General features: G+C 30.9%; 1 protein-coding gene across 1 annotated transcript; it reads left to right on the top strand.

Annotated features, from left to right (window-relative positions):
* Positions 1–2,926: 2,926 nt before the first annotated feature.
* Positions 2,927–3,920, top strand: LOC131078997 (uncharacterized). The gene is made up of 2 exons (XM_058016862.1): positions 2,927–3,406; positions 3,537–3,920. Exons 1-2 carry the CDS (start codon positions 2,927–2,929, stop codon positions 3,918–3,920), a joined length of 864 nt encoding a protein of 287 aa, XP_057872845.1.
* Positions 3,921–11,920: the final 8,000 nt, after the last annotated feature.

Genomic DNA, 11,920 nt, shown 5'->3' with positions numbered 1-11,920 from the left:
TTGAAAATGAATATTGCAGTGTCAAAGTTGGTAAAAAAAAGTGTAACCCACTATTGTGATTTTACCCTTTGACATTGGATCAATTGAATTCTCCCTTTGTTTAATGTATTGTTTGGAACGTTAGGTCATTTCCTAATTTACAAGGCTTAAATTCTAAAAACCTAATTTTCCACCCAATACAAAAAGATGTAATTTGGCTAAGGTTTCTCCTTGTTCTAAAATAGGAAGAAACATATAAAGGTTTTTCTTAATCATAACTTTGGTTACCTCTTTAGTAACTTTGTTGTTTTGTTTCTATAACCACCTTTTATTTTTTATGGTTTGCTTCTAATCTACAAGGATTGGGGCCCTTCCCCACTTATTTTAATAAAAAAGAAATCTATCATAATTTATCATATAAGATGTTCATCACATCTAAAGTAACCTCTATTGTTTTTTCCTGTTACAATTTTCAAAGAATATATCATAACATCATTAAATTAAGAATTTCATAATATAGCACTAAATGGGCATATTTTAATAATTAATAACTCATTTCAGAAAGCATGGACATGTGACATAAGAACCAATTTACATCCTATTTTAGTGGATGACAAGTGCTTAATAATATACATTTTTAATACCTACAAATAATTATAATAAATATATAAGCATGAGATGCCTAACTTTGTAAAATCATTTACAATAAGAAAGCTATGTATGCTCATGTGTCATGTAAAAAAAAATTTATTTCATATTTATTGAAACTTTTAGAAGCACTTTACTAACTTTAAAAATGGAGCTCAATAAATTAAAATTATTATTTCAAATTGATTTCTTCACTAGATAAATTCTCTATGTCATTTGGGAGACTTTTGTTCCACCTTAGTTAGAATAACTAAAGCTAATTATTTTATTCTTTCATGAAATTTGTAAATATGTTCATAGTGATAGAAATGTGGAAGTGAAAGGAGGTTCACAAATACATACTTTTGAGTTTATTATTATATTCAAGTCCTCTATGATCTTAAGTAGAAGGAAAATCTATCAACCCTTTTCATTCCAAGAATAATATCTCTCAACTCTGTCATCTTTTCTTTTTGGTTGGTTATGGATAATTTATTCTTAATTTAAATTTAGGTTCTTGATCAGTTGCTTTTAGGATGGTAGAGTCATTTGAAAGGAGTATTTTTTAGGAAGTCAATTCAAGTGTGGGACAGGGGATATTAGTAAAAATTATATACCTTCCACTTTTCCCATTTAGTTTAGACTCACTTTCACTCAAATGTTCATGCAATGATAAATGTACAAGCAACACCATATGTGTATAAAGTTGACAGATAAACTAAATCATATCCATTAGTATCTACACTCCCTTCTAGGAAGCAATATTAAGCATGTTGCATATATCTCCCATATTGGATCAAACCCTTGAGTCCATAATATTATCTCTAAAAGTTTAGTTAGAATACTCAAATTTAGGAAATTGTCATTTGTATAGAATTAAATTAAAAAATGTTTAACATTTAGAATATTTCGAGATGTATCTATAGGCCAGCCCTAGTTCATTTCTTAACATATAGAGGAGCATTTACGATTCATTTATTGTCATAGTTAGAGAAATCGTTATTGTGGATCACTTGATTACAACAATGTCTGGTGCATTTGTTATATATTAGCTTTTCAATGATCATTTTAAAATTTGATTGATTTAACACCCTTACATAATTTTGGATAAAGAGAGATATAAACCCTATTATTAGTAGCAAATACTAGTCAGACAACCAAATTTCTATGTTGAAATATATACAAATACTCAAGATAGAGTGGAAATGAAAAGTTAATAATTTGTAAAGATTAGATCTATACACTCAAGTTGCATCTAAGTGAAAAGTTAATAATTTGTAAAGATTAGATCTACACACTCAAGTTGCATCTATTTGTCCGAATCAAATCTTTGCTTACATGAACCAATTCTATAAATATGTGATTATATTATCATTGAAAAAAATTATCAATACTAATAAAATATAATTTACAAATCCTAAAATGCAACAATGCAACATTGACAAATCCACTCTTACCAACTTTTATGACCCATCTCCATTGAATTTTCTAACTAAATACTATTAAATTTCTAAAAAAATATTCTAATACATTTCTTTCTTACGATTGTCTTACGTCAAATGAAGTATGAATGGTTATAATAATTATATATTTGCTCTCGAAGGATAATTTAGTCTAAAATGGTTGTCCTTGTTACTATTGCATCCTTTTCTAGAGTCCTTCCCAGAAATAATCTATGGTAGACAAACGTAATATATCCAATGGACATATGGACCACTGTAAAAGTCTTTACCGGGTCAAAAACGAAAAATTAAGACAAGTCTATTTCCTGGAACCTGCGTCGTGGGGCCCTGATTGACAAAAATCTGGTTGATTCTTTCCACGCATAACCTTCACCTGTGGTGTAGCGGTAAATCATTTCTACATATATTTTTTATAAAAAGAATTGAAAATATAATAAATTTGCTCTCGAAGGATAATTTAGTCTCCTTTTGAAAAAGGAAAAAATGGTTGTCCTTGTTACTATTGCATCCTTTTCTAGAGTCCTCCCCAGGGAAAATCTATGGTAAACAAACGTAATATCTCCAATGGACATATGGACCTCTGTCGCGTTACGACTGGGAAACTGCTCAAGAATTTACTGCTCTCTTGACCGGGTCAAAAACGCAAAAATTAAGACAAGTGTATTTCCTGGAACCTGCGTCGTGGGGCCCTGATTGACAAAAATCTGGTTGATTCTTTCCACGCATAACCTTCACCTGTGGTGTAGCGCTATATATACTACCTGCAAATCACTTCCGCGTTAACTCATACGAAGGAGTACCAAATTTCGCATTTATATTAGGTGACCAAAGTATTCTGTTTTCTAGTGAATCGAGTGATGGATGGAAAAGCAGCAGAATTGCATTTTCTGGATGCCTTTGGAATCGTGGGAGAGGCGTGCAAAATCGTGCGCCGTGAGGCGAAACTCCTGGGAGGCATTGCCCTCACCCTACTGCTGCCTCTTTCCTTCGTAATCCAGGTCTACCGTTTAATCTCAGAGCCCCTCCTCAGCAAAATCATGATGAACGGTGAACTATTGGGGATAGAGGTGAGCAGCCCTGCTGCAGAAAGCATCCGCCATAACTTGCACTTCCAAATTGCGGAGCTTTTACTGATGACGGCGCTGTACGTAACCCTAGTCTTTGCCTTCTCGCTGCTGTCTAGGTCGGCAGTGGTGTACACCGTGGCAGCCACTTACGTAGGCAAGGAAGTGGTCTATACAAAGATTATGAGAATCGTACCCAGGGTATGGAAGCGCCTCATCCTGACTTTTCTCTGGTTTTTCCTCATTATGTTTCTATACTATGTGGTCAGTGTGGTTTGCTCTGATTTTCTGGATCTTGATATATGGAGCGGTTGGACTGAAGAAGGGGGCCCTTCCCGTTGGAGTCTTCATTATTTTCATCGTTACTTTTCCTTTCTACGTGTACATCACCTTGTTGTGGCAGCTTGCCAGCGTGGTGTGTGTGGTGGAGGATAAACAAGGGTTGAGCGCCGTGAAGAAGAGCAAACAACTCATGAAAGGAAAGCGGGACACGGCGTTGACGCTGAATATTTTGTACGGGCTTTTCATGGTCGTTATTGGTGGGGTTCAGAGCTATTCAGTGTATGGAAAGGGGCAGCAGCTGATGAGCGTAGGCTTTATTGTGATGGTGGTGTTGTTACAGTGTGTTGTTGATTTAGTATGGCTGCTCACTCATGCTGTGCTTTACTTTGTGTGCAAATCCTGTCATCGTGAGGATATAGATTTGAAGGACTTGTCCAATCATTTGGAGACGTATAATGGAGGCTATATGCTTCTCAAAGATGCCTCTGGACTTCCAGATGTTTAGCCCATAGAAGTTGTTAGGAAATATAATTTCTGTTCAAATTATCCAATAGAAGTGTCTTTTTTAAAATATTCTGGTAGACAATAACTCAGAAATTAGAATATTTCTGATTGAGGAATGCTATAGAAATAGGGAGTCACCAGACTTTATCTTGTAAAGAAAACATCAAGTATATAATTGTGCACAGAGTGCAAGTTATTGTGTTGAATGTAATGATCCAAGTTATGATAATATACTATTTATATTCAGTCATTTAATTCTATTTACTTCTTTTTTTTTTTTTTTTATTAGTGTCAAACATGTGTTACACGGATCTAAAACCCGTATAAAATGAAGCATTCTTTAAAGACAAACTAGAAGACAAGCCATAACACACAAGTAGTAACAAAAAAAAACAGAATATGTACCTTTTTCTGTTAGTAGTAGTTATGTTTTTTAATATTATAAGGCTGAAATGTTTTTTATATTGACTTTTATTTAGTTAGATAAAATTTCAAATGATTTAATCTAGTTATTTGAGCAATGTTTTGATTAGATTAGTATGGGAAGGGTCTGGATCCATTACAAGTCAATTATCAAGTGAGACATCTAGTTTTTTGAGGGAAGTTTCTTTTAATAAAGTTTCTTTGATGGAAGTAGTTTTGTCAATTGATAAATTATAGTCAATAATCTAAAAAGTTCTAAAGATGATAGTGAATAAATAAATTGAAGAACCTCAACAAAATGGTAAATAAAATGAGTCGCTGTAAAGGTAAATCATTTTTTAGATATATTTTTTATAAGAAGAATTGAAAATATAATAAATTTTGAAATAATTATACTTCTACCGATTTTTCTAAAAATGATCATGTAGAAAAATGAATTGAAAGAAAGGTCATTATTTATGGGTATTATGGAGGTAAGGATCACATGGACAACTTTTGTCAAAAAAGTAGGAATAGTGGAAGGTAGCAATATAAACCTAAACAGAGATTTAATGATGAAAAGATAGATAAGCATAGCTTCATGATCATCTCCTTCAAAAGAGAACATATGTGGACCCAAAAATAAATCTAGTTTTAGGACAATATTTTATTTCATCGATATTGGATTCAAGAGAATCCTTTCACATGAATAGAGATAGATATTTATTCAATAATGTTTATGAAGGGGAGAATTCATATCAAAAAATTACCATTGGTATTAAAATAAAACTTTTATTTATGGCATAGAATATTGATGTAATAAACGGGTTGAAGGAATATGGGTGTATCTAGTTATATTATACAAAATTATTCAAACAAATGATAAGTTTGGTGACACTACTAATCAGGTTAATGTTATAGATAGAAAATAAACAAGAAATGTGATTGCTATTATTAAAGTTGATCATAATAGAGAATCTATTTAAATCTTGAATTTTTTAATAAAAAGTAAAAAAATTCTCATTTCTTTATTACCTAGACTTATTACATATTGAATCTTTGACATATTATACTTGGATATAAACTATAGAAAACTGCAATACATGGTTAGAAGATATTGCCCCAACTATCTAGCGTATACTTTTACTCCTCCCAAGGGAGTAAGTTTCCACACCAATTTATCTTCCTTCTTAGAAAGAGTCCATCACACACTTCTACATCAGACTTTTTTTTTATTTTCATCAGGTTCTCAATGCCACTATCCAACTATTGTAAAAAGACCTTCTCATCTCCTTAGTAGAAAAATTGATCTTAGCCTATGACACCTTGCAACTTGTTGTTGATGATGGCTTGAAACCTATGCGTGATAAGAAAAATAAAGTCATCAAGACGTTGGATAGTTTCAAGAAAACTATAGTAGCTAAAGGAAAAGCTGTTGCAAAATCCCTTGAGAATAGCTTGATTGTTTCCCCTTAACCTTCCCCTTCCATAGACATTTCTAGTGAGGAGAGTGTCAAGGATGAAATAACCATGTCATCAAAATATATGAGGTCATCTGTATTGGGTAAGGTCACTATTGAAAAATTGCTACTTCTATTAGTATAAAACCTCTACAGAAAGAAATTGATTTACATTTGGAGGACTCCGTTTTCAATGAAGAAGCTACAAAAGACATTGAAGAAATCTAGGAGGAACTTCTAAATTCAACCCCAGACGACTCCTTGCACTCTCCGTCCTATGAAACTCATTCCCAGGAAGCTTTGGAAGGGCTAAATATCCTCAAAAAAATACAGTTAAGAGGAATATGATGAACTGATTAATAGGGGGGCAACTAGTTAGGATTAAATTCCTCAGAATTGGTAGGTGCTAGCTATAGAGGATGAATAGCTTGGTGTTCTTGTGGAGAATTTGTAAACTCACCAAACATTGTATTTGCTGTGAAGGAAATAAGGAGTGGATTGTAAGGTTGGAGAGAGGCATTGAAAATTTCGTGAAGACCAATAATAATTTAGTAATGCGTAAGTGTGTTATAGGATGGTCATTGTGGGCTGGAAGCTTGACAGGTAGAAGAACAAGAAGATAAATGAGCCAAAGATTAGCATTGAAGACAAGACCAAGTTCACATTTAGTATAGAAACATAATGAGGAATGAGCAGAGAAAAGTGAGGATGGGGCACTTCCATATCTTGGGCACCATGCATGTTCATAACCTTTGTGTAGCACACTTCTTTGCCTACGTTGGTGGCTCCCACCGTGTTTACCACTGCTGATCTGGAAATCAGAGAGAAGGCAAAAAGTAGGGTTACATTATCATGATTTTGCTCATACTTAATTTGTTCATACTTAATATGTGAGGTTTAACGGTGACAGAAATAAACTCCTCTTAATTTTGCGTTTTTGACCCGCTGAAGACTTCCACTGTGCTCCCCGAGCAATAAATTCTGGATAGCCTCCAAGTCGTAACACGCCAAAGCTTTCATGTTCGTCGTTTTTCTTCCATACATTATATCTGAAAAGGTCTATAGAAAACGATGCGATCCAGGAAATCACGAGTTGATTAAATGGTAATATAAAGGGTTCCTATAAAGGTGAGTTACATGGATCATTTTTAACTTTGATTTTGAGGTACTCTAATGGGATGATCAAGGATGAGATATTTCCAACACTAAAATTATCATTGTGAGAAAATAAACTTTGATATAAGCATTTATTTCAGTTTAGGTAAAAGACTTAGGTAAAAGAGTTGTAAGAAATAAATTAAAATAAATATTTAGAAAATTAAATGAATAGAGTAATATTATTTAGTTAGAATATTTTAATTCGATGTTTTGTAAGAGTTGGTAAGAAGTGATTTGTCTTGATGCGTAGAAAATTCAATAATATCTAAAGGAGTATTTTAAAATTTATTAATTAACATTTTACTTTTTTTATGTGTAATTTGTTTTAGATGAATAGATCTGACTTAGGTGCATAGCTTGATCTCTATAAATCCTTAAATTATTTACCTATAGTTTATCTTGAGCATTTGCCTTTTTTTCCGCATAACCATTTTACAACTAGGATTTTCTCATGATAGGGATTATATCTTCTTTATGTCGAGAACATATAAGGATCTTAAATCAATAGATTTGTAAATGATCATTGATAAAAAAAATGTCAATGTTGGATGAAGCTTGATGTCTCAACAATCTATTGAAATTGGATTGAACTGAATAGCTCAATATGGTGTTAAATTTGATGGAAACCTAATACCTCATTAGAGTTAGATGAATCATGATCGCTCGATAGGGTATTTGAGTTGAATGAAGCCTAATACATTAGTGGTGTACCAAAGTTAGAGTAAACTTACTACCTTTATATCAATGTTGGAGAATGTTTGATACCTTTTAGAGTATTAGACATTGATGAAATACCCTTTGTAGTATGGGACTTGAATCAAACTCAATACACTTTGGGCTTCTTTAAAAAATGATGAAGATTAAAGATAAATTATTAAAATTCCTTTGAATGAAGAAATAAGGATAATTGGATGAGTTAATGAAGTAAATAGATCATTTATATTTTATTAAAAAAAACAAAATGATAAAGTTGAGCGATTAGCCAAAATAAGGATGAACATCAATTTTAAAATTCAACAGTATAACTATATCCATATTTTTAATTTAATAAAAAACATAAAAATTGTAATAAATACAAATGATGTTATATCAATTTTAAATGGACCTATAATAAAAATATCAAAAAAATTTATCCATTTAAAGTTTGCACATAAATCTATATTTACTCAGGTTAGCCAACAAATGTTTCCATCTCTATTTACACTAAAGGTATTCTTTTATTCAAAATCGATGAGATGAGAAAATAGTACATACACCTATATTTGTATCTGTACATGGATCTTGTTTGTTCATCATTTTCTGCCCTCTTTTCTTGTTTTTGACTATTTTTCGCATGACTTGATACCTCCTCACATGGTCCTTGTGCACCAGTGGGACCCACAAACTATATTTAAAAAAAATCCAATCTAGAACCTATTTAACAGACACGAGAAAATCTTTGTTCTTTTAACATTATTGATTATTGGCCTAGCCAGTGCTATCTATAATGAGTGATGCAATGGGGATCCCTCTATGGGCTTCCCCATCCCTAGGGACCCGTAACTCATAATTTTTCAATCTCCCTCCTTCACCATAGTATCGCCATGCCTCTCCTTTTGTAGATGTGGAACCTTTCAAATTCCTTGATAAACTCCTCAGTGGGTGCTCTACCAAGATGGGGAAATCGCCTAAGCGTAAAAGTACAAACCTGTGTTACACTTTTACAAAGGAAAAGGCTAACACAACAATAACTGTTCAATTTCATCGCCATAAAAGTGTCATTTTCATTTTGAATTTGAAGATGATATAAACTGATGAAATGTGTAAAATTTGTTGAAGCTTAAGTCTGTTATTTTTCGAAAAAAAAATTCAATAGTTTATATGTTTTTTTTAGCTTTAAAGTCCATTTTTTTATTGCTGAAAAACAGGGCATTTAGTTCCCACCTCAAAAGAAAATTTAAATCAACTTTTTTTTTTTTCGATTTTGATATCCGTTATAGATCACATATTTATGAAGTGCATGAAAAAAAATTAAAAAAATTGATGTATATTTTTTTTGTTTTAGCATTTGGAAGTTGAATACACCATAATTTGACAGTTTTTGTCTCCCACCACAATTTGTCTATTAAATTTATGATAATCAAAATACTAAAAATACCCTTTTGGAGAAGACTCTCTTCTAGTGAACCATATTTTTTTCAAATTTGTTTGAAGTGATTCGATATTTTTTTTTGTTTTTCAAAGCAGTCTGTTATCGAATAAAAGAATACCTATTTGTAGTATTTTTAATTTTAATATATTAAATGTAATAAAAAAATTTAAAAAATTATATGAGTAGAATCGTGACTTCGATCTCTACAAAAGGGTATTTTTAATTTTTTAATAAGTTTAATTTACCTATAGAATTTTGTTGCAGAAGTGACAAGTTTGAGAAAATCATCATTTTTGTTGATGTGGCTACCACTTGGCATTCCACATAGGTCATTCCGGCCATAAGTGTTTCAGCCGAAAGGGTTCGGGACGGAACTATGAGGGCCAACGTGACCGGTCGTACAAGAGACCGGTCGCTTGAACCACATATAAAAAAGAGTTATTTTCCCATTAAAAAAAAAAAAAAAAACAAGTGCGAAAATAATAAGAGTTATTTTTGCAAAAACTCATTTTTTTTCTCAAATAAAGTGGCATTTTGGAGAGAGTAGGAAGATTATAAAGGGGCGAATATTTCTAATTTTATAAAGGTGAATCATTTTTTTTTCTCAAATAAAGTGGCATTTTGGAGAGTGGGGAGATTATAAAGGGACAAATATTTCTAATTTTATAAAGGGCCGAAGATTTTTGAATTTTTTTTCGGAAGCCATCTGCCCTTTCCAAGTATGCTAGTTTAAATTATTTTTTCAATCATGCTTAATTTACAATATTAGATGGTTTTTTGGAAATTAAATATTTTTTAGATTAAAATTAAAACTTTATTTTATTATTCGTTAATTATGCTTCAATCATTTATTTTCAGTTATGTTATCTTAAATTATTTTTTCAATTATTGTTATTAAATCATGTTATTAATGTTATTAAATCATGTTCAGTGTACATTGCATAGTCAAATGTAGAATCCAAGTAAACTTAATTTCGTACTCTTTAGATCAATGCTCTTATTTCTTGAATGTTGTTTTTTCATTTTCTAAATTTTAAAAAATGGAGTTTAAGAAAAATGATCTAAATGGATGAAATTTGCACATGTTTCATTTATTCAATTTAAAAAGTTAAGAAAACAAAATTATTTATACATTTCATTAATCACATTTTGTTTGTTAAGAACAAGTAAAAGTAGCTAGATATAACTTATTTACTATATGATTAGATTAATTCTTATAAATTTAGATACTTAAAATCTAACTAAATATTGAATTTGTAAAATATATTTAAACACTTTAATGAAATTGAGTATATATCCAACACTATTTTGTACTTAATTTTATTATATTTTATTTCCTAATACTTGACTCAAATTCTCTATATATTAGCTAAGTGATTTCAAGTAATTAATGTTATTAAATCATGTTCATATGTACATTGCATATAGAAAATGTATCTCATTGAAGTATACTTAATTTCTTACTTTTTATCAATGCTCCTAAATTTCTTGAGTTTTTTTTTTCATTTTCTAAATTATAAAATTTGGACTTCAAGTTAAATGATCTAAATGGATGAAATTTACACATGTTAAGTTTAAGAATGCAAAATTATTTATACATTTTACTAATTACATTTTTTTTGTTAAGAACCAGGGAAAAGTAACTAGATATATAACCTTTTTAGTTCAAAGCACTAAATTTTCAAGATTTGCATATTTGCATGTTTTGTTTTTAGGTTCAAAGCACAAAATTTTGAAGATCTGCATATTTGCATGTTTTATTTTTAGGTTCAAAGCATAAAATTTTGAAGATCTAAATATTTTTTGCAATGGGGAATAAGAGGACTAGATCAAGGTTGTATGATCGTAAAAGGGATGATAAGATGAAAGGTCATACAAAATGTAGTCAACAACAACCCATTGTTATTCAAGAACAACCTGATGATGTTCAAGAAACATCTACTCAGGTATGAGATGAATTTTTTTTTCTGGTATGAAAAATTTGATGGAAATGGATGAAGATAGTCTTTTCAATGAAACTCCATCTATAGATATGATACCTGAAAGCACATTAAAATTTCATTGTAAGAAATTGTGGGGTGATTATTTTAAAAATAAGTCTATTATTGGAAGAGAACAATTATTCACTAAGTTATTTAGGAAAAGGGAAATGAAACCTCTTTTGGAGTTGTTGGGTGTTGGTAATAAGAAAATTTCTCCTGATACATTAGTAAAAGAAACTATAATTAAAAATTTACAAGAAGCATTGAATTGTATTGACAACACAATTCGAGGTGTTGATTTAAGTGTTGCACATAGAGCATTGATGACTATGATTGCTAGTAAGGAATTGACTCGTAGAAAACAAGTTAATGCAATTTATCAATTAATGCATGTATCTAGAAGAACTGTTCAAAGATACATTAGGAAGAGAAATATGTTAGATGAAAATAGTGAAAAGAATTGGGTAAATATCTATAGGGTTCCTACAAAAGACAAAATTTCTGAAGATGTAAAAAGATGGGTCATTGATTATTGGACCAACCAATCTCATGTTTCTTTCAATAGAAGGGAACCTATACAGATGATAGATGAAGATGGTAAAAAGATTAAACATCCAAAACATTTCTTAGATACAACACAAAGTGAATTGTTTGAAGCATTCAAGTAGGAATTTTCAGATGTAAAGATTTGTCAAAGGATGTTTGAGAGATTTCATCATTTCTTTGTATGCATAAATAAGGTACATGAAACTTGTTGTTGTTGAAATCATGTTGAATTTCATCTACACTTGCAGACATATAAGAAGTTCATGGCAACAATTAATCCAAATGTAGTCATTCCTACAAGTACAACACAATTTGTGAAGTC

This window comes from Cryptomeria japonica, chromosome 11 (assembly GCF_030272615.1).
Source record: "Cryptomeria japonica chromosome 11, Sugi_1.0, whole genome shotgun sequence".
In the NCBI taxonomy this organism is placed as follows: domain Eukaryota; kingdom Viridiplantae; phylum Streptophyta; class Pinopsida; order Cupressales; family Cupressaceae; genus Cryptomeria; species Cryptomeria japonica.
The sequence above is the reverse complement of the archived record's forward strand: the minus strand, read 5'-3'. Positions and strand labels throughout refer to the sequence as shown.